The sequence below is a fragment of the Emydura macquarii genome, unplaced genomic scaffold, assembly GCF_026122565.2.
Source record: "Emydura macquarii macquarii isolate MOO-44397 ecotype Brisbane River unplaced genomic scaffold, CSIRO-AGI_Emac_v2 contig_3348, whole genome shotgun sequence".
NCBI lineage: Eukaryota > Metazoa > Chordata > Testudines > Chelidae > Emydura > Emydura macquarii.
Genome location: NW_027133485.1, coordinates 6,333,793 through 6,356,446, shown reverse-complemented (window position 1 = coordinate 6,356,446; position 22,654 = coordinate 6,333,793). Strand labels below are relative to the sequence as shown.

The window sequence follows — 22,654 nt, the reverse complement described above, 5'->3', positions numbered from 1 at the left end:
TTGGGGAATGCTGGTACCTGGTCTCCTGGAGTTCGTGCTGAAGGCTCGCCCTGCCTTCCTCCAGCAGGTAATCTGGATTGGGGCCCAGAGGCTGCCAGGCAGCTTCTGCTGCCTTCTTCAGAGGTGCCCAACTTCTCTTTAGTGAACAGCCTCGAGGCCCCTTTTCAGATTCCTACTGCTTGTTCCTTTCTCCAAGGTCAGACCAGAAACCAAGCTTTTACTGCCCCATCTTCACGTAGCATTGCCTCTCTCTGACTAGAGGAGTTTAACGCAGCTGTGCTGGTGGAGGAGAGGGCTCTGCTGGGCCGTAACAAGCTGGAGAATTCAGCCTGTTCACGGTCGTCTTCCTTTCGCAGGTCACCGGGGAGCCCTTGATCCGCCGCTCTGACGATAACGAAGTGGCTTTGAAAACTCGTCTGCAGTCCTACCACACCCAGACCATCCCGCTGGTAGACTACTACACCAGACGAGGGGTCCATGTGGCCGTGGATGCCTCCCAGGCCCCTGATGTGGTGTTTGCCAGCATCTTGGCAGCCTTCTCCAGAGCAACATGTAAAGACCTGGTTATGTTTGTTTAGGACTCTGCTAGAGCAGAGCACCCCCTTCTCCTCTGTGGCCAGGGAGGGTGAACAGCCAGTCAGAGAGCGGGAGGAGGGGCCGAGAGGGCTGAGCAAAGGGTCCATTAAACAAGCACTTGCTGGTCTATTTTTTGGCATATGTGAGTGTGTTGGGATGTCTCTGTATGAGTGAGGGAGAGACTATAGCCAGTAGGGGGCGCAGTGAGCTAATGCACCAGCCGTTTGCTGTTAGTGACGTGTTCACATCCCAGTCAGGTCAAAAGTGAAAGTTTTGGTTTCTCCTCAAAGCCCCAGTTAACTGGAAAACAGCCACGCTTTCCACTGTTCAATCTGCTCGGCAGGGGCCCAGCACGGCAGTAACAGGAGTGCTGAAGGTCATGGCTGATCTATGGACGGGGAGGGGGGAGATTGCAATACAGCAGGCTGGTGGCGTCTCCCATGCCTCTCCGGGTGGCTGCAGAAAATAAAAGGCTGTGTCTGCTTGCAGGAAGTGTGCGTGTCGTCCGTGTGGGAGGAGGAATGAATGCAAGATATGTGAGTGGAGAACCTGCTGCTTAGTACCATTTGAGAAAAGAAGCCCTGTGATATATGTCCTATTTAGTTCACGCTATGTGAGCAATACTGTAACTAGCAGAGTTTTCTCAGAGATGAATCTGGATCCAGTGGGTTTGACTCTAAAGGGGGAAGGTGCATGTAGGCCATAGGAGGTTCCCCTATAGAAAGAGGCGGGATGGGAAGTAAATTCCATGGATTCCGCTGTCTCCTCATCGCCTGGTCAAGGGCGACGTGTAGTTTTTCTCGAGGTCTGAACAGAGCGTTGTTTCCAAACGAGTCATTCTTCAAGGACTGTGTGATAAAGCTGTAACCAACGCTTCGAGTGTCCTTGAGCCCTTCTGACCTGCCTTACGGTAGCGTGGAAATGCATTGGAGTTTCTCAAGCAAGCTCATGCTCAAACTTGTGTTGCTGGATGTTGATTTTAACGTGACAGAGGTCATGCTGCCGTCTTGTGACGCCACAGGAAAAGAGAGGCTGGTATGGAAGGAATGAACTCTGTCCTGTGTGGAAATTGCAACAGAATGTGGAGGTTTCTGGTGCAAATGTTTATTGGCCCAGATGCAGCTGAGTGTCCTTTATCCTTCAGTGACTTGCTGACTTGGTGTAATAGGCCGTGTGATCTTATAGTGTGTCCTCCTCTTATACAGGGGATGTGGCATCTGTGTGCTGAGCTGCCTGTGGGACTGCCCCATTCAGTGGGGCTTCCACCAGGGGGCATTCTTCTGTCCTTTTGTTCATGATTTAATGTTAATCTGAACATCACTGTCTGCTCCTGTGCATCCCTTTCTGTGAAGTGCAGCTGTCCCCTCCCCTCTTCAAAAATCCATAAATAGCCCCAGAAACGGAAAGCGATGTTCTCACTGCCGCTCTCTGAAAGCATGTGACTTTGCAGAAAGGGACTTGGAGGAAAAGACAAGTTTAGAATCTGTTGCTCTATTTGGGTCTTCCCCAACTTCCACTGTCTTGCAGTGGTATTTCCTCTTGCTTCACCACAACAGACACTCTGTGGTTGCATGGCTAGTGGGGTTTTGGGTACAGCTGCTCTGGTGAAAGAAGCAGTCAGTTTAGTTCAGGAATGTAAGCAGACTGGGTATAGACAGCAATGGAAATGAGTGTACATTGAAGCCACGACTATGTAATTGTTTGCCTAAGATGAGAGAGAAACTATCCCTTGAGTGTAAGCAGCTTTTATCTCAGCTCCTGCTTGAATCTCCTGAGATGCAGAGAAGGGGAGCCCCATGTAGCAATAATTCAGTAGAAGATTCCCGGTAAATCTCCTGGATTTGAGGAACAGGGCATCCCAGTCCCATGTTTGATCTGCATCCGTTAGACATGTCAGCCTCATTCTGCTGTTCGCAATCCTTCAGTTTGGTTTTTATTCCTTAAATGTGTTTGTTTTTTTTTCTTTTTGTTTCCCATTTATTCCAGCTCAATGACTCCATAAGCCAGATGAGACACCACCAAAAGGCTGCATGGTCCATCACCTCATTCCATCCCTTCCCCTTGGGAGAGAGGGAGGGTGGGGAGAGAAGGGGTCGTGGCTGATCAGAGGAAGGGTGGGGAAGACGCAGAAGGCAGAGTGGTTTGTTTCTTGTCAGAATCATGTTCAAGAGGAGATCTATCTTTTTCCTTAATAAAAATAAGAGAGGGACAAGTATTTGGGGAGGAAGAACATACTGTACCATGTGAAAATGGATTTCTGTGCCAAAGATCAGACCGCTGAGCCTTTGCTCTGCTATAAGCGTTGGACTTGATGCAATTTCAAACTTCCAAATGGGACACCCAGTACTGATTCTGTTTGGTAGCTCTGTGTGGTTTCATTTTACCCTAAGGATGTTGCAGAATTTGTTTTTCTGCTTCCTAAACTTAATTTCCCCACTGTGGGACCAAAATGAATATACGAATGACTCCTTAGTTCTGTAATGGAGAAAATAGCTGACTAAAAAGCCTTCTGTCTTTCTGATCTTGATAAAGCGGGACTTCCGAAAATGCTGAAGAAGTCCGAAGCATGTTTTTCCCCCTCCCACTTGACTCTGGAAGCGACAGTGAATTAGATTTTTTTTATTTTTGCCTCTTTTTACAAACCAAATGCTGCCTTGAAGGGTCTCTGAACCAATAAAACATACGTTAAATTTTGTACCTGTAGCTGCATTCTTCTCTCTGTGGCCTGCACATGACATGGGCTGGGGACGGTGATGCATGCTGTAGGCTGTTCGACCAATAATTGAGCGGGGTAGAGGATGAGCGGAAGCCAGCTGGAGAACTCCACTCTGTGCAGTTAACAAACATACCGTGTTTTCTCTTACCTAAATACATTTCAAACTCCTTATTACGGAAGCGATCATTCCAAGTGCTGTCTCTGTGTTCTCTCTCTCTCCAGTGTGTGTATGAAGAAACCACAGGTAAATTCCTTTGAGCTTTGCCCCTGTCTTGGCTGGAGTTCATCTATTTCCATCAGTGTTATGTGCCTTTAATGTGGTTCTCTATTCTTTCCCCTCCCCCCACTGAGACTGGAAGTCTAATTTTATTACTTTTGAATGTAGCTGTTTCTTCTGTGCCGTAGCCTGTGACCGTCACCTTCATGCTCACTACCCTGAACCCTCCCCTTCCAGCAATGTGCATCTTCTGCAGCACAGAACAAAATCTGCCCTCAGGCAGATTTTGATGTATTACATTTATCATCTCTTTTTATCCCTGCCTGTTCAGGGCACAGACCTTGTGGATTATCCTCTGATGTGATTCCTGAAAGAACACTTATCTTGATGTGCAGGTAAACTGTCTGTGTGGCCTCCCCTTGTTGCTATATGTAGTACCCTAGCACCCCAATCCAAACTTGGGGTTCTCTGCTGTTAGGTATTGTACAGACAAATTCAAGAGACTGTGTACACCCAGTCTATTACTTTTGGAAACAATAGATTCTGCTCACTAAACCTATCAGTATCTCTCTCCACCCTCACCTTGTGCAACTCTAGTGTTTCTCTTAGGGCTTTGGGTGTTTCCTTCATTTTTTTGAAGGCAACCTCACAAGTCTGGGTTTTGTGGCAGCATTTTTGTATTCCCTTTGCTAGATTAGGTTCTTTCTAGTCCTTACTGATTACCTCTTTTCTTACCCTTTACCTACCTTTGCTAAAGCTGCCCGGTTTGCTTCGACAAGGTTTCTAGAGTTTAGTAACCAAAATCATTTGCAACCCAGTGCTGGAACTCTTTGAAAACACAAAGCAAGCAGAATATAGAGCCCTGTTGTGCCTCTAAATAGCTGGCTAGGTTTCCTTTGAGAAGAGCTGTCTCGGGATGCAGACTCTGGGGAGTAGAAGGAGTTGATCTGAGCAGAACCTCCATTTGGTACAAATAGATCCATTCTGTAATCCCCCCTCTCCCCACCCCATCCACCTTGAGTGCTCTCTAGGCAGGAGATGCTTTGCAGGTGTAGTAAATTGTTCCTGTTAAATGACTTCACCCCTGCAAGCTGTTTATCCTGTTCTCTTTTTAAAGATGTGTTCATATTTCACACAGTTAATTTATTCAGCAGCAGTGGAAGAGAATATGCCTTCTGTATAGCACCAGGATCAGCATGCTGTAGGACATGGTATCCCTCCTTTCTATTAAATGTGTGTGATTTATTTATTTTTTTCCCCCGCCAATGCAGCAGTCTCTCTCCTGCTAAGAAGGAGCAGCACTATGGCTTGAGGTGCACGAAGCATCAAACTGCCTTTCCTTCCGAAGTGTGCTGTGGGCCTAAACTGGTGGCACTGGAGCTCATGTCCTCCTCCCCTCTTGCCTTAAAGCATCTGTGAAAGAGAATGCAGCACACCTCTTGCCCTGCATTGTATTTCCAGTGTGATAACGCAGTGTTGTCTGGCCTGTAGCATCCAGGTGGGAACGGGGGGAACTGAGTCCTCTTGTATCCCCTGTATTCTTTGCAAAGGGCACCTGGCTTGGGAATGCAGAAATAATTCTTGCCCTGCACTGAGCACAGGGAATGAGGAACAAAGCATCTAGGTACCATTGCATGGTGTGGGGCTGGATATGTATAGAAACCACCTGCCCTTTCTGCACCTTGTAGAGCATCAGGGTGGGGGACCCATACTGTGCCTATTGAGGGAGAGCAGAGTCCCTACAGATCCCACCCTGCTCCTTGTACTGCAGTAGAATTTAAAGCCATCCCCTTATTTTTCTCCTCACGACTCCAGTAGCAGCATTAACACCCCCGCCTTTCTGCCCTGCTCACCCCAGCCCTTCCCCTCTTCCTTGCTTAATAAGAGCTGCAGTGGGCAATACCAAGTGAGTTGGTGTGGGGGGAGGGGGAGGAGGCGGCGAGAGGTCCAAGGGATGGAGTTCCCCTTCTGTTGCTATGGCAACTGTTTCCAAGTGACACAGCAACCACTGCAAACCCGGAACAGCCCCGTGATGGGGAGGCTGCCATTGGCTGGCGGGGCAGGGCTGCTGGGTGACATCATGGAAAGTGGGGACAGAACAAGGGAGGCTGCTGCAGCTGCGGAGTGAAGCGGAGCCGAGAACAAGAGGGGAAATCCATAGTAGGTAAGAAAGAGACCCCCACCCCAAAGCTCATGGGGATTCCCCACCCCCCTTTAAGGGTTCAGGGAGGGTTATCCCAATGCGTAAATACAGAGGGTTCAGTCCCTCTCCCTATCCAGGTTTTTATAAGTTGGCTCATCGCCATGGTATCCGAGTGGACCGAGTCCTCTCTCCATCCCCCTGCCTGGGGGTCCCCACCCATTCTGGGCCCCTGTGCTGATTTCAGCTGGCTCGGGGGCTGCCAGCCATCGTACCTGATGCTGTAAGCTATGGTGCGTGTGCTCTGGTACCTGCTGGGGTTTGGGGACTATGCTGAAGCTTGACATTGCTGTTATTGGGAGCAGACCTGAGCTCTGTGCTAGGTCAGAGCCTGAACTGCTGGGAGGATGGGGGGGTGCGAGGGGGATGGGTGTGATAGCACCAGTCTGGTGGGGTGGGGGCAGTGGGTATCCGAACACCAGTAGGTTGTGAGAGTGCATGCCACTGAAAGGAAAGCAGAGGGAAGGGGTAGACTAGGAGGGGCATAGGGCACCCTGAGCTTCATGATGGGGTGAAACGGGCCATAGAACAGGAGTTGTTGAGCATTGCTGATGTACCTGGAGGTGGGAAGCTGAGCGCTCTTGTGAGTTTACAACTTGCACGGTTGAACATGTGAATCTGAGATTTGAAATGACCCGATCTCCATGACACACACCCAGTTAAATAAGAGGTGGTGAACAAGGCTGGTGCAACGGGGCCCACCGGCCCAGTCCAAAAATTCATATCAGAGATCCTAGATTATTGGTCACCAAAGGTCTACGGTGCTATTATGGCTGAGGCCTGGAGGCAGTGGTGGGGAACCACTGCTCTAGAGACGGTGGCCTGTCATCCTGCTGTTACTGGGCGTTTTCGTGTTTTGTCCGGATGCTAATCCTGCAGGCCTGGAAGGCAGGATAGTGACCGGTTTCAAAATAATATTTGACGTCCCGTTGCTTTGCTGCAGAACAGATGCATAATTAGATCTGTTCAACTGGTAGAAAAAATTAAGGGTGAAATTCACCCCCAAGTCCCATTTGATTTAAGTAGTACTAAGGCCTAATGCTGGCTCCTGTACAGGGGTGAATTACATCTGTTTATAACGTACAGGCTAGGTTTACCTTTTCACACTAACTCTTGGGGAAAAAAAACTCTTGGTTTGACAGTTACATTTCCATGGGACAGGACAGTGTTGTTCTTGTGCCTTCCAGTAGGCTAGACATAGAAGCCAGGGGAGTGTCAGCAGCAGAGGAAACAAGTTAGTTATGATAAAATGGAGCTAGCGCTGGCTGGTTCTCCTAGATCTTCACTACATTGACACCTACAGCCTGTATGAGATTGGGACACAAGTAGCCGGGGTGGGAACAGTGACTGAAGCAGGCTGTCAGCCAAGTGTGAATAGTGACTAAAATCTGCCCCGTAACTTAGAAAATAAAAAGTAGAGACTGGAAATGCAGGAAAACATAAACCTCAGTGGGAAAGCAGATACGCCATTAAAACACAGGAAGGGAGGCATGCCAGTAAAATGATGGGCAAGGGCTTATGCTTGTCTCATTAAAATTGTTTAAAAATCTTTCCCATGTATGTGGGAGCACAATATTCCATTGAAAGGCTGCAGGAGTGAAAGCGACAAAGGTTCCCGAAGCTGTTGTATAACAAGTACCGTGGAGAGACCAATCTTAGAAACACCTAAGAGAGAGAGTGGATAGGTTCTTAACGAGGAGGGTAACTAAGCTTTTTGCTAGGCGGTAATGTTATCCCTCACTTAAACCATTTCCACAAGGGACGCTGGTTTTATACAGAGCTATCAGGGGACGGCTCAGGGCTAGCTACTCTGCAGATTATTTTGTGGTAACTACATAAACAGCTAACATTGCTGCCTATGACTTCATCTGAGAGGGTTGGGTCCAAGCCCCCAGCTTTAGAGGCCTTTCTGGGTTTTTAGGAGCAGGCTTATTGTGGGAGGGTTGCTATCACCCAGGTGGCTTGGATCATCAGCTGGGTTTCGTTTTTCTGATGAGGGAGGAAGGCATTCTGTCTGTGCTGGCTTTTGAAACTGTGCTTAAGTATGGGTGAGATGTGGTGATAGGTAGCCAAACGGGGATCTGCTATTGCCGGGCTGTCTGATGCAGACAGGCCCAAGGAATGCCAGAAATACCATGCTCGTCTAAGTAGAAACCTAGCCTCTCACATGGTGGTTGAATCCTGTTCTCCTGCGGCTTGGGCCCCCTGTGTGCTAGCTGGCCAGACGGTAATTACAGACACATTTGGCTAGAACTAGATTTGAGTCACGCGTCAACTTGATTTCCAAACACAGTTTGAAAAGCCAGTGAAGATGAAGCCTTAAACAAGCAGAAAGGAGGCTAACACGCCCTTATTTCTGACTCTTTGCACGCAGACAAGACCGAGCCATGTTCTAACACAGTTGGGGCACTGGCATGTGGTCGCATGTTTGTCAGCCATATTACATTTCCTAGCCTAGATGCACCCTAATGCGGGTGACCCCAAACTGTCTGCTGTGGCATGAAAAGTTAGGCCCAGGATTTGTGGTGGATCTTTGCCTTGGGGGAAGCAAGAAGCCCTGGCTGCCTGAGACATAGAGAACAGATGCTTTGGCAGAGTAACACATTTATCAAAGGGTGTGGTCATGCACAGAGCCACCCTTCTACACCCTGTTCCAGAGCCCTTTCTGGAAAGCAGCCAGCTGCAAACCCGCCGGCCCCTGGGATAAGCATGAGCAAAGGGGATCCCCCTTTTAACAGAGAAGATGTCTTACGTTATCATTCAGAGAGGCAGCTGCCTACTGCATCTAGCTTGGCTCTTTGTTCCCAGAGAGGTTTCATCAGGCTCTCTTACACTGCAGGCCATGCTGCAGGCTCTGACATGTCATGATCGCCGTGATTCTTTATTCATTAATTTCTTCCTGTTCCTTTGTCAGTTCACTTGACAGTGACACAAGCAGGCGCTATCGGAGGCCCGTGTGTCACGCTTATTTGTTTTCCCTCTTTACCTAGCAACTAAGGTCAGGTAAGAGCTCTGCCAGAGGGAGGCGTATGAAAGGAAAGCTGGCAAAGAGGGAGGCGATGCTGCTGGAATCAGCAGAGACGCCCTTACAAGACAGAACCTGGAATTCCTTCTTTGCTGAGAGCGAGAGAGAGCTATGCCTCCAGATGCCAGTGGGCTTGTGAGCAGTCAGCTATTGGCTCTCTGTATTGTAACAAGAAAGCTGGTTAAAAAAATCTTCCACAGTTTTTGTTGTAAATTTGGCTCCATCCCCTCTCAGCCTCACATGGAGCCCTGGACACTCTTGGTCTCACTATAGAAAGCCCTGTTCCCTTTCTTTCCTTCTTCTACTGTCGACTTATTTCATCTGGGGCTAAGAGGGGCTAGAAGGTTGTAAAAGGACAGCAAATGCCACTTTGCCCAACCCTTTTATCCTAGCTCCCTTCCTCCTGGCTGTGCAGCCATATCCCTGGACTCTTCAGAAACGATTTGCTGACTCCTGAGCTCATTAAGCCTATGCCTTTACTTTGCACCTTGTTCCATTTCACTTCCTGCACTAAGAAGTATAATGAGGAAAGCGGAGGCATGCATGAGGTTTGCATTGATTCATAGGGCCAAATTCACTGTGAGAATGAGTGGGTCCAAATCCATTGACTGCACTGGAGTTTGAGTCAGCTCATGCCAGCAGCAAACACTCCCTTCAAGAGTAGGGCCTTTTCTCCAAGTCTACAGCAGAGGTCGAGGCTGGAAGACAAGAGGCCAGCAGAAGCATTCCCTGGTTACAAAAACTTTCATTCTGAGCAATAAATGGCAATAACTCCACGGCACAAACCTTCTGCTAGCTCCAAGCACTAAACATCTTAAGCCCGAGCCTTGGCACTGGTGTGCAAAGCTTTGGTGGCAGGAGGCCAGTGGGACTGTTCTTTTTGACGGGCGACTGAAATTAAAAATCTTTTCTTTGCAGCGTTACTATTTCTAGGCACTTTGGTGTCTTGCTCAGCTCTGCAACAGAGAGGGTTACAGAGGACCATGGTAAACCCACTTCCCCTCCCAAAGCTCCTCTCTCCTTCAGACAGGCTCTCCTGACTGCCCCTTGCACACCAGATGTAGGAACAAACAGTGAGGTTTGGCAGCACTTAAGAATTTTGTCCTGTTAGATGTTAGAGACGCACTCTCTGTTCTTGGCTGAGGGAGAGGATTCTGTTCTGTGTCCAGGGTTCCCAGCTGCTGCCATGTCCTGTTTCTGGTTACAATCACGTGTGAAGAGTCCCCTTCCTAGATGGATGTGGAGGCACCACTGTTTCCTCAGGAATCAGAGTTATGTAAATCCCAGGGCAACTCGGGAGCTGGTCCAGAGGGGGTGAAGGCTGCTGGAAGCATTGGAGCAGGAGTCAGGACTCTGTAAATCCTAGTGTAACTCTTGAGTCAACCCGGAGCCACCCATTGCAACAGTCCCAGGGGATGCTATTAGATTTCTTTCCTAAAGTGTATGACTGGAGCCTAGCACGTAGGGAAGCTCCATGGGTGACAGAGGCCATTTAAAGTTCAGTGTCACTTTTTTAAAAAGTCAGCACTTCCTGGCTGATGCTGGTGCAGCCGACAAAGTGGGTTTCTGCCCGCGAAAGCTTATGCTGAAATAAATTGGTCAGTCTTTAAGGTGCCACAGAACTCTCTCATCTGCTAGCAGTTACCCCTGAGCATCACCCGAGATGCTGCCACAGTCCTTACAACAGGAGATAACTGCCCTATCTCGGAGACCACTGCATGGCACCAAGCAACTCTTGCTGCTTTAAAGGCGCCCAGTGTAGTGCTCTGCACACGGAACAGAGAGAGCAACCACATCTCAACTGAGCTGATCTAACCACACCTGCCGGTTCCATTCAGCTCTGGGCATGTGATTGCCAGAAAGATTCTACCAAACAGCCACAAGTTCAGAGAGCAGCAACAAAAATGATGAGTGGGTGGGAGGGACTAATTTATGTGGGAAGATTCATGGTCTGCTCCCACTGAATGCAATGGTAAATCTCCCATTGACTTCCGTGGAGGCAGGCAATTCAGTCCAATCAGAGCTAAATTTGCCTACTTGGATTAAGCAGCGTCTATGGGGAATGCATATATGACGTGTGTGAAGTAAACAGCAAGGCAGGAAAGAGGTTATTTAGGCTTGGTCTACACTAGAAAATTAGGTCAGTTTAACTCGGAGAGAGGTGTGAAAAATCTATGGCCCTGAGTAATGTAGTTAAGCTGACCTAACTCCCAGTAACTAGGTCGCCGGAAGAATTCTTCTGTTGATCTAGCTACCACCTCTGGGGTAGGTGGATTAACTGTGCCAACGGGAGGCCCCTCCTATCAGTGTAGGTAGTGTCTACACTGAAGCGACTGTACCGTTTTACGTGTAGACAAGTCTTTAGAGTGCCACACACTGGTATAGCCAGGAGCCTTGGCATGAAAGTAAAGGGAAGAGGCTGGATGTCTATCTGGGTGCCGAAAGGATCTCTGAGGCTGTACCATGGTCTCTTAAGGGAAGTTAGGTCTTGTGGCTAACATGCTCATGTGGGATCTGTCAGTTCCTGGCTCTGCCACTGACACCCTGTGTGATCTTGGCCAAGTCACTGAATCTCTCTGTGCCTCAATTCCCCACTTGTAAAATAGCCATGTGTGGGAGTGGCAGATGCTGCAAGATGATGGGAGTGACTTTCCCTACATCAGCTTATGTGGGGGCTTTCAGCCGTCAGATGGATTTGGGCCCCTCCCTGAATATCCCGAGACAAAGGAGATATGCAGGGTCATGGCACCTTCAGGAAGAGCTTCCCATTTCCCCCCTCGAATGTTCCCTCAACCAAGAAGTATGCTCCACGCTCAAGGCTCAGACCCTTTTTCACTGCTGCATCTGATCTCTCACAGTTCCCACTGGGCTGAGAATGGAAGCTGTGCTTCCTTTGAAATCCAGTCTCTGTTCTCTGAGGCAAACAACCACGGCTGCTGGTGCAGCAGAACTCCCCCTATTCATCTTTCCATGCCAGCCAAGGAGCTAAGGCTGGTGCTAAATACTCTGCGGGCTGACAATAGAGGATAGTTTGCCATGTTGTTGCAGTTGTCTTGGTCCCAAGATAAGAGAGAAGACGGGTGAGGTCTGAAGAAGAGCTCTGTGCAGCTTGAAAGCCTGTCTCTTTCACCGACAGAAGATATTACCTCACCCACCTTGTCTCTCCCAGTATAGGATAGGGCTGCCCGTAGGGACAGTTAACACAGGTTTCTAATGAACTCCATGTAGTGGGGAGTTGGTTGCTTCATGATGGTGGGGTGGGGTGTACATGTTAAACAGGAGGACCCTGATCAAAATGAGTTTCAAAGGGAAAAGCTCCATGCATTTTCCACCTGGCTCACACTGGCTCATACCTCTGGAAAATTAAATATATTTTCCTTACTTAGGGTCCAAGAACTATGTGGTGGAAACCCTGTCCCGCCCTCCTAATCCCTCTGCCTGTCGGATTTGAGGTGTTGCTCTTCAGTTCCAGGAACTGTTCTTTCCCCTTGTCACAGATGTTGCTGGTTAAGAAAATCGGAACATTCTCCCAGCAGATTCTCAGCAAAAGCTGCCCTTTCATTACCAGAACTGGCCACGTCAGCCTCTCCTTCCTCTCTCCTTGCTGTCGTAGCTCCAAGCACTGTCCCTGTCTTCAGGGACATTTCCTACCCTTGCTGAGTTTCATTTCTTTCTTTCGTTAGTCACATGGCTAATGAGAGAGGCCTGCGGATCTGGTTTGCAAGGAGGATGTTTATTCCTTGGCTCTGGATCAGTAACATTCTTGAGCCGACTTGCTTCCCAAAGCAAAGAGAAATAAACTTATAAATATTGGAAGTGACTCTGCTGGCCAGCCCTGCAGCAGTTTGTGCCCCAAGCCAGGGAGCTGTCATCAGACCCTGCTTCTGTCCATATTGAGGGTCTTTGCTGTCAGGTACAGCCCTGTCTTCCCAAAGTATGTGAGGACACATCCACCCTAATAGGAGTTGCTGTGGGCACCATCATTGTACTGTATGTTGGGAGCTCATTACTTGAAGCTATATTACTTGTAGCTAATGCCAGCTGGACAGAGGAGTAAGTACATGCACTACACATCATGAAACATTAGGGGGAGCGTAGGGAAGAAGGCAGGAGGGAGAAGGGTAATTACACTGTGGAACTCATTGCCACAGGAAGTCATTGAAGCCAATAATTTAGCCTGATTCAAAAAAGGATTGGACATTTATATAGATAAAGACTATCCAGAGTTATCATAATTATTATAACAATTTCACAAGGGATATTAAACCTCGTGCTTCAAGGCAATCTCTAATAGTTAGAGATCCCCTTGAGACCTAATGTGGGGAGAGATTATCCACATCTGCTGCTGGGGAGTTCTTACACCTTCTTCTGAGGCATCTGGTGCTGGCCACTGTCAGAGATGGGATACTGGACTAATTGGACTTTAGGACTTGCCAGACTGGATCAAAATCATATTCCTATGGAAAGACCAAACGGTGGAGTTGTTATATTTTTGTGGTTTTCTTGACTGAGAAATCCAGTTTAATGACAACTTGAGCCAAAATAAACAACTCCCTATCCCCAAAACAGCTGGAAAAGTTAGTGTTAGGGGAGGTGGCCCTTGAAATCCAGTGTTGGGTGTAAGAAAAGTAAAGATAAATCCCATCTGGTGGTGGTATTTTTGCTGGTTTGCTGATGGCTTTGGTGGTGGCAGGGAGGGATTTTGGTGGGGGATGAACCAATTAAGAGAGATTTTCCTGCCCAGTAAAAAAGTGTTAATCCAAATGTAATTCTGGATACCCCCTGTCCACTCTCTATTCTACTTTTGGGATGAGAATAGTTATGATGTTAGTAATGCAGGAAGCTGAAAAATCCCAGCTCGATTTTTAGATACCAGGCTGACGTTTCAGCAGTAACTCTTGTTTTGACCTGTTGCTGGAGTATTCTAGATACGCAGCGGGGTACTGAAGTGCCAGTACATCATTTGTACCATAGTCCTTTTCTGACCGTAACCACACTTGGGGAAAAAAAATCTTTCCCCACCCTTTGTGTCAGATCACAGGGAAAATTTCAGCCAGCATAGTTTAATTAAATGATTAGTGGGTAAATTCAGGAGGAAGTGCTATTTCACATAGGGAGGCAGTAACCTTTGGAATCTGCTTCAGCAACTTACTGAATCAGATACTATGGGTGGATTTGAGAAAGGTCCTGATGGTTTTATGACCTTTAATAATATTTTTAGTTATATGCGAAAGTAAGGGTAATTTAATTTCATGCTTCAAGACATGAGCTGATCCCTTAGATCTCAGGAAGGAATTCTCCAATGCCTTTCACCCATCCTCCCACCATGGATAGCATTGCACATGATCTGGGTTTATTCTGAAGCGTGGGGAGATCAGTTTTCTTTGAATCATCGGGTATAGATTATTGTCTGAGACAAAATAGAGGATGAAATTGATCAGTATGGCAAATGTTCTCTTATTGATCAATTGTATCAGTGCTTCCCAGCTTACTCCGTCCCAATAGATACAAGAATGCTCTGTTTGTTATGAAACTCCTGGGAATGCTCTATTTCTTCAGGGTGTTGCTGAATTTTGAAAACCATTTGTCTCCAAGACAGAGCAGAACAGGTGTGTGAACTAGGGAGAAAGAGAAACCCGTCTTCCCCTCTCCCTCGAGACCATAGGAAACATTGCAGGGCTGTGTTTCTCAGGGCTGCTATTCCTGGGAAGCCAGTCAGAGGGCTGTGATGGGGTTTTAGCCTTAACTCTGATTTCCTCACCTCAGATGGCTTTGAAGAGACACTGTCAGGTTCAAATCCCTGGTCTATGTAACAACTCTGCTTCACTGCAGGTGATCAAGAGAGAATGACTCTTCTCCATTAAAAACGTCTGTCTCCTTTTGCATTACACTCAGTTTGGGAGGATGAAAACAGATTAGCCTTTTTTGCTTTTGTTTCTAGTCAGCTTCGCTTTTGCTTTCTGTAGCGTAAGGCAGTGATGTTTGTGTGCAAACTGCAGACAGCAGAGGATGTGTCTTTATCGTTTCCACCGTGGGAAAGTATCACCTTCAGGCAGACCCTCGAAGACACTTTCCTATGGCTGTTTGTAATAAGGATGTGTGTGGGGAGAGGCACTTTGGGTTGGGTGTCTTGTTCTTTCCTCCCCCGTTCCTGTTTCTTGCAACCCTCTATTTATAATGCCCTCTCTTCCCAGATGTTAACTGTTGCTTTGGGGAGATGAGTTTGATGCACAGGAGATTCAAAGCTCTTTCTGCAGCCAGGTGGCTCTAGAGAAGGGGCCAGGCTGGGTTCCTGTTAGTTAGCCCCACGAGGCCTCCTTCCATCAGCCTGCCCTGTTCTGCTGGATCTTTGACAGGTCACTGCAAGGGGATGGATTGTGCAGAACCAGCCACAGTGCTGCAACACAGAGACCCAGAGCTGCAGCGCCTGCTCCACTAAACAACAAAATAGGTCGTGCATCAGCAAATGAAAAAGGACAGATGGTGCCTGCTAATACATCTTAGTGTAGAGGCCTGCAGGATTAACCCTCTTACTACCACTTCTCCAGAAAAGAGTGAATGGAAAGGAAGGTGTTGGATTAGGGCAGATGTGTATGGCTACTCCTGGTGCTGCCACTGTTTTGTAGCATTAATTAATCTGAAAGGCTGTAAAAGATGCCCTGATCTGTAGTCAGGGAGCTCTGAACACTAAACTTGGAGAAGTGAGGGGCTGACCAGGACTCTCTTTGGGTCTTGGTTGGAGCTAACCTATCCCCAGTCGGTTAGAGAGCCATTCAGCTGTTCCTGCACCCCCAAAAGAAGCCCAGGGTGCTCTGCTCCATGCATACTTATAAGCTGCCTGCAGAACCCACAGCTTCCTGCCTGGCACTTGTTTCTGTGATGGCCTTTCATTTAGCCTTTTGAACTCTCAAGCACCACATGTCTCTGTGAGCGAGACAGAAAGCTGAGGCAGAAGCCTTCGGGTCTTTTTAACTTATTCTCTCTGACACACTGATCTCCTTTCCTGGAAATCAGGCCATTGCCTTAGTGTGTTCTCATCGGGGAAGGCAATCCTTGTGTTTGTGCTGGAGCCTGTCACCACCTGCTCATTGTGGGCATAGCAAGCTTGCTCTCCTGCCACTCAGTTAAACGGGATGCCCTTGAAAATTATAGGTCTATTGATTCTGTGTTGGTCTCCCCTAGTTGTGTGGAGCCTGATCTTGCGAGGTGCTGAGGGCTCTCAACTCCTGGCGATATCAGTGAGAGCTGAGGGTTCCCCGTGCTCAGTTCACGCCCTGTTGTTCTGTCTCTGGGTCTCATTTTTGATTGCCGGTTACATGCTTTTACCCCTTTCATTCCACTATTGCATTTCAGCACATTGTGAAGCTCAGCATTAATCAGCTAGGAGGCCACTTGCTTCCTTAATCAGGTCCTGGTATTTTCAGGCATTGGCTCCAGACAATTTGCCCTGCAGCACTTCTGATGTCAGGTTTGGTGCACGCACTACAACACCTGAAAAATGTCCCAGCTCCTTCCTCCCTCCTCCGAGCCAAGCTGTAATTGCTTACTCCTCTGTGACTTGGCCTTTCACCTTGAAGTGAAGGGCTAAGATGTTTATCATCACCACCTACTTCTAGCCCAAACCAGCTGCAACAAGCATTTGGGGTTTTCTCAACTAAGTAATTTGCATGTGTTTATGCTACCACCAAATCCATAACTTTGTCTGTTTAATGATTCAGGTCAGAGAGCTGTCTTGCTTGTCCTTTTGTTTTGTATTATACGTATTGGACTAGCATGTTTCCAGAGGTAGATTGCTATTGGGTTAAACCATTCTGGATATAATCCCTTATAACTGGGAATGATCACTCACAAGGTAATGGAGAATCAAGAGAGAGGGCTATTACTATTTTAACCCTCATAGTTGTGGGCTAAGTATACATTACGTCAGGTATACACCCAGGAAACAGACCAGCCAGGACTTTTATTACAGAAGGAAACACTTTTTATAGACAAGAAAAAAATATCAAATATCTATTACAAACAGCCACTTATTGCTCCTTATCTGTACACGCTAGAAGGAATAGACTATCACTGTCTCTGAATCTACATTCCAGTACCCCTTTCAGGGTGTCTACACTGATCATCTGGACACCCCAATTATAACAATCCAGACAGGCTTGCCTGGCTAGCTCAAACCTCGGGGTGGTATCTCAGGAGGAAATGTGTATATTAAGACTCCTGCCTCTTATTCACATTCTTCCCACTCAGAATCCTTCTACCTCCCACTTCTTGGATCAGCTTCTGACAGCACTCACAATGCACTCTCATTCTGCAGAGGTGGCTCTGGAGCTGATTCTCCTTTGCTCCAAACACCTTGCAGTACTTCGGGGGAGACCAGGTCCCACTCTTCTCTCATCCATCTAACCCTGAGGAAAGATCTGTTCATTCCAGGTAGGCTGAGAGGGCCCACTGCAGGTCCCTTGACAGGCCCACTAATTCTGGGATCAGCAAAAAAGTGGAGAACGTTTGGTGTTCTGTCTGCAGGCCTGATCTGTAAATGCTGCACAGTGCTTTCGCAATGCTCCATGTGGCGTGTCTGTCTCCCAGGAGATTACATGACAGCATCCACTTTAGAAAGTCATTGTGGGGAGTGAAGAGATCGCTGTGCCGTTTGTGCATGTTATATAGGAGAGGGTGTGTAATTGCAAGGTAAGGCAAAGTAATGCTATTTTGAGGAGCCTTGAATTGCTGATCCCAGGGCTCCCATATCCTGCCTTTTGTTCCTCAGTTAAAAGAACGTAAATCTTGGTGAAATTCAACAGATAGAAGGAGAATAAAGCAGATTCATCTGCTTACATGGAAATATCTCATTGGACCAGGGAAGGAAAATGGAACATGAAACAACTAGATTAGACCAGAATGTTTATATAAAAATGGTGCATCGAGATCTCTCCCCATCCTTGTCCAGGAAAAGAAAATGGCCTCATGAGGACAACCTGCTCTGTGAAATGATCAATATGCTTGTCATTAAAAAGCGGTGTTTCTTCCCCGGGGCCTTACAGGGTGGTGACCCCATCATGCGTCAAGACTTATAAATACTACTGGTACTTTGTACCTACAGAGCACCTTTCATCCAAGGATCTCCAAGCCCTTCACAAACAATGAAATTTCCTCAAATACCTATGGGTAGGACTGTATTATCATTCCTGTTTTACAGAGAGGGGAAATGACTTGTTCAAAGTAGCAGAGCCAGGATGTGTTCTTAGCTAGACTGTAAATTCTTAAGGGCAGGGACCTTGGGTGAGATTCTGTGCTATGCTCCTAAGAGGTTTTAAGCCACCTTTGGTCCCACCTGATGCTGGGCTACTGTGTGGGCTGGAGCAGCTCTTAGCATAATTTAGACAGCCTGGCACACTGTTGGGGCTATACAAAGAATAAGTAAGAGTCTTAACTCCTGTCCACCAGGACCCTGTTCTCATCACACTTCCTCCCACCCATTAGATTTTTCCTCACCTCACCCAGTCCCTTCCCCCTGCTTTAACTTTCTCTGTGGTCCCTTCATGAATAAGCAAGTATTATTCCCTAAACTTCTTCCACCCTGGGACATAGGCTGTGACCTGTTGGTAATTGTCCCAGCCCTGTGTGTGTGGGAAAGACACACACTATCCTAAATCAAAAAAATGCTGCTCATGGGAGAGGGTTTAGGCTTCAACGTTGAAATGAACTGTAGGTTTCAGCTGTAATGATTCTTTGTCCATCCTGTAGCTCTTTTTATTCAAAAAGACTCATACAGGCCAGAGAGGGAGAGGAGCAAGAAGTTGCTTACCACAACTCTGATATCTGGGTAATCAGGAAGGGCGGGGGACAGGGTATGTGGCAGACGCTGGAGTTTCTATTTTAAATGACACAAACACAGTTTTGACTGGCTGGGCTGTTTGTGGTGGCCCCGTCGCAGAATATTCCGGGCTGGTGTGAATTTGCCCTTGACAGTCCCTGTTCCCTCAGCACGAACAGTCCCACCATGAGCGGGGAGTTTTGCAACCTCCAGTGCAGACTAACCAGGCAAGCCGCACATTTCCTGGTAGGCTGGCTCTCCTTTTACTCTCCATCTGACAAAGGGGTTTTTTCAGTACATAGCCAGAGGCCTTTCCTCCCTGTGACTCTGATAGATCACTCTATTTTGTGTGTGGGTGTTCATCATAACTCAGGAAAGCAACACTGTGGGTGGAAGAAGGGAAGCGTCAGTCCTATCATGTCCTATCCAATCCCACTTGTCTCACTGAATGCTCATGAATTGTGCTTGGTGCTGTACAAAGAGAAAGACACACAAGCAGTGCAAATCAATTGAGGATGATACCTTGGCAAAGGGTTCAATACCACAGCAGAGCAGGGCGTTGTTGGTTTGTTGCTGAAAGCCTTCATAGGAGATGTCTCATTTTAAGGCAGCTTTAAAAGTAACTGTCAAATCCTGCTTTCATTTAAACAGAAAAGAGCTGGAAGATCTGAAGTCAGTAGTCACTCCAGATTAATGCCAGTGTAAGTGAGAGCAGAATTTGACCTTCTCATGCGGGGTTTAGTGTGTTTCAATGAGGCTTTTAAAATCGCCCTAATTTTTTTTCATATCTCTCTAAGCCAAACAGTCACGACAGGAGACCACCCCAAAGCCATGAGATTTCTTTGTAATTCCTAGTTCTAGATAAGCTGATCTGCAGTTCCGGGAGAATTTCCCATTGGCTCTCCTCCCTCACTTAATAGCAGACTTCCTTGTTTACTCTTCTTCACAACAAGGGCTTTCTTCAGTTTGAATAAAAACAAACCGTTAGGTCTGAACTGCTCCTTAGCCTAGGAACATGCCAAGTGGGAGCCTGCGAACTCCTGGCAAAGGCTGAGGAATCGCTCCACAAAGAAACACCTCTGCTGATTGGACTCTGTTTTCAAATAGATGGAATGTCTGGACCATGGCAGTTTCAGAGGTATCAGAAGCCACTAGTATTGGTCAGAATTGGGAAATAGCTAAATTACTTCAAGACTGTAAAGTAGGCAAGTTCTGAGGGATTTTAGAAATGGAGGGGGAAAGGAAGATGGCCATCCAACTAAATGATACATGAAAGAATTCCCTTGAGAATCTGCTCAAATCCACCATGGCCTCTCCCCTCCCTGTTTGTGCCATGATTCTTGGAATAGGGGGATAAAGAGCCATTTCTGCCAACTCAGTGGGTGGCAACGGAGACTCCAAATGGTTTTACTTTCTGTTTCTCCATTTGTGCCTGTATTAGCAGGGATATTAGGCCTGTCTCATATTAGTTTTCAGTAACAGGAATGAAACTTGTCTATGTTCGAGATATAGTATATAGCTCGTACTGAAGAAGGGAGCATGGCTGAGTTGTAGCAGAAAGTGGGAGCTCTATATCCTATCAGGAACCAGGTCTACAACAATTCTTGTACTGATTTAACTATTTCAGTTTGGTGTGTGATTTTTTTCCCCACTGAAATGGTTTAAATCGGTAAAACATTTAATGTGGACACAGTTGTACTATCTTAAAAGTGCCTTATACCAGTATAACTTATCCTCCTTCCCAAATGGGAATAGCTATCCTGGTATAAGGCATCTTATAATATTGAATCTTATATAATTGCATCTACACTAGGGGCTGTACTGCTTTAACTATTATACAGCAGTTGTATCAAGTGCTGCAGAGGAAGGTGCACGAAAACTTGAAAGGAGCAATTTTACAATGACCTACACTTAAGGGAAGTTTCTTCCTGGCCTCTTCCAGCCACAGTTTGGTTTATGCCCAAAGTGAGAAGATTTCTATCCCTTTTGTTTGTATGGATTCCCTCCCACCATTATTTTTCACATTCTGCTACTGACTCACTAAGTGACGTTGGGCAAGTAACTTCCTTTCTCTGTACCTCAATCCCCACATCTATAAAATGGGGGTAATATTCTCTAACTCTCATAGGGATGTAAGGATGTCAGGTGCTTTGACATCCTCAGATTAAAGGTGCTATGGAAATGCTGTTTTATTCAATATTAAATGTTATTATTGTTGTTATTGTGCAGAAGCCTTTTAATGAGCAGCATGCATGACTCTCACCTTTTCTTAGTTATTTTACCAGGTACCCTTCACCCCCAGCTTCCCTCTTGTAGAAGAGATGTGTTTGACTTTAATGCTAGATTTCCATTTTAATAAAAGGGCTTTTTGTTCCCAGAAAGTAATTTAACACTCTGAGGCCACTTCTAAGTTTAATACAAACGGTGTGAATTGGTCAAAATCATGTGGATGGATTGATGGTCAGTAGGGCAGAGATGCCAGAGTGAAGCTAATTCTAAGAAGTCTTGGCCAGGTGACTGCAGAGCAATGTCATCTGTGTGCAGCAGGCAAGAGGGACGACAGATGACTAAGGTCCTCCAAGCAGGATATCAAGCTATTAAGGAAAAGAAGTGCAGAGGGAGGTATTCAAGACAAAGCCAGGATTTGAATTCAGGTGCTCATGGCTTCCAGCCTTAGGTTTAGCTTACAAAGCCCTGCTGCTTGTCCAGGGGTGAGTGAATGAGGCTTATGCAGTGGGGGAGAAAGAAATGTCTAAATATGCAAATTTGCTTTGCTATTAGACGTTATCTTACAGTGTGATTGTGGCTAGAAGCTCAGCTCTTCCCCACAAATGGATAATTATGGTCTGTCCAGTTACAATTTGAAAAGAAACTGGGAACACAAACCTTTTTATGCTGCTTTAACACGCACTTCATAGACGTGTCAGATTTTTCTGCTCTAGTTCCTCAGTATAACAAGGGGCAATGTCTTTCCTGCTGGTCCACCTGCCTTTTAACAGAAGACAAAGTTGGCAGAGCTCCAGGAGTATGAAACACACCTCTATACTCAAAAGTAAATGTTAGCGCTGCACCTTCTACATTAATGTGGTAAGAATATGGGTTGCAATGCTAGCTCCTCTTTGAGCTATCAGCTGATTTTGTACTTGAGTGAAAGAGATTACAGGCTACCTTTTGCCTCAGAGAAAAGTTATTGGGTGAATAAAGCCCTTCATTATTCTTCCTAAGAACTACAGTATGTAGAAAAGAGGTAGCCAAACAGTGATCCAAGAAGCTTTCCAGTGCATCTCACACTGTCACTTTATCTCTAATAAAGAGCGACATCCTTCAGAACTGCAGGGGTCAGCGTACGATATCTCACCTTGATCCCAGCAAGTGTTAAAAACAAGGATGACTGCGATGTACTTAATTTTATGCACACTTGGTGTGGCCCTTAAGTTCCTGCTAGGGAGGTCTTTGTCATTTTGAGGATCATCCTGCTTGTAAATGGCATTTTGTCAGATTATGTGCTGGTCCTGTCATCATTTTCAAGAGCCCTAAAGGTTTTCAAGAGCCTTCAAGATGCCTAAACAGCCTGGAGAGTTGATCTGCAATTTTCTGATATGTGGTGGCAACAGAGTATATTGGCTGTTATTGTTTTGACATGTGGTACCAAGATGTCAAGAATTAAGATGATCCAATGTGGTGCAGAGACATCATCAGGCGTTGTGTGGCACCGATACACAGATATGGTGTGGTGCTGAGGTTTTATTGCACATTGTGTCATACTGACATCGGGCACCATTATGTGTTGATGGCGCGATGGCATATTCTGGCGCTCTGCGGTGACGCGTGCTGGCATGACATGGAACCACAACGTGAAGGGGGAGTGTGTGCCGCTGGTATGTTGTCATCGCATGGCACTGAGGTGTCATGGGCCAGGGTGTGTCAGTGACGTGTTGACACGTCATGGTGCTGTGACGTCCTAGCTGTACCCAAGCTGGGGTGGCTGAATCTGTCAGCAAAGGAAGGGGACACGCCTTGGGACTGCGCCCCCCACTTCCAGGCTCCTCCATTGAAATGTCAGGCCCACCCTCTCCCCTTTCACCCCAATTACAGACGTCTAGGAG

The 22,654-nt window shown here is 46.8% G+C and overlaps 1 protein-coding gene across 3 annotated transcripts in view; it reads left to right on the top strand.

The window, feature by feature from the left end:
• The window catches only part of LOC137143894 (adenylate kinase 2, mitochondrial-like), a 44,116-nt gene that overhangs the window by 5,705 nt on the left and 15,757 nt on the right, over positions 1–22,654 (top strand). The window contains exons 6-7 of one of the 3 annotated variants that reach the window (XM_067533932.1): positions 357–552; positions 3,109–3,271. In XM_067533932.1, coding sequence (XP_067390033.1) covers positions 357–552; positions 3,109–3,188 — 276 coding nt within the window. In that variant the 3' untranslated portion in view covers positions 3,189–3,271. Of the gene's footprint in view, positions 1–356; positions 553–2,562; positions 3,272–22,654 lie in introns of those variants that run through there. The other 2 variants (XM_067533933.1, XM_067533931.1) reach the window with 2 other exon arrangements.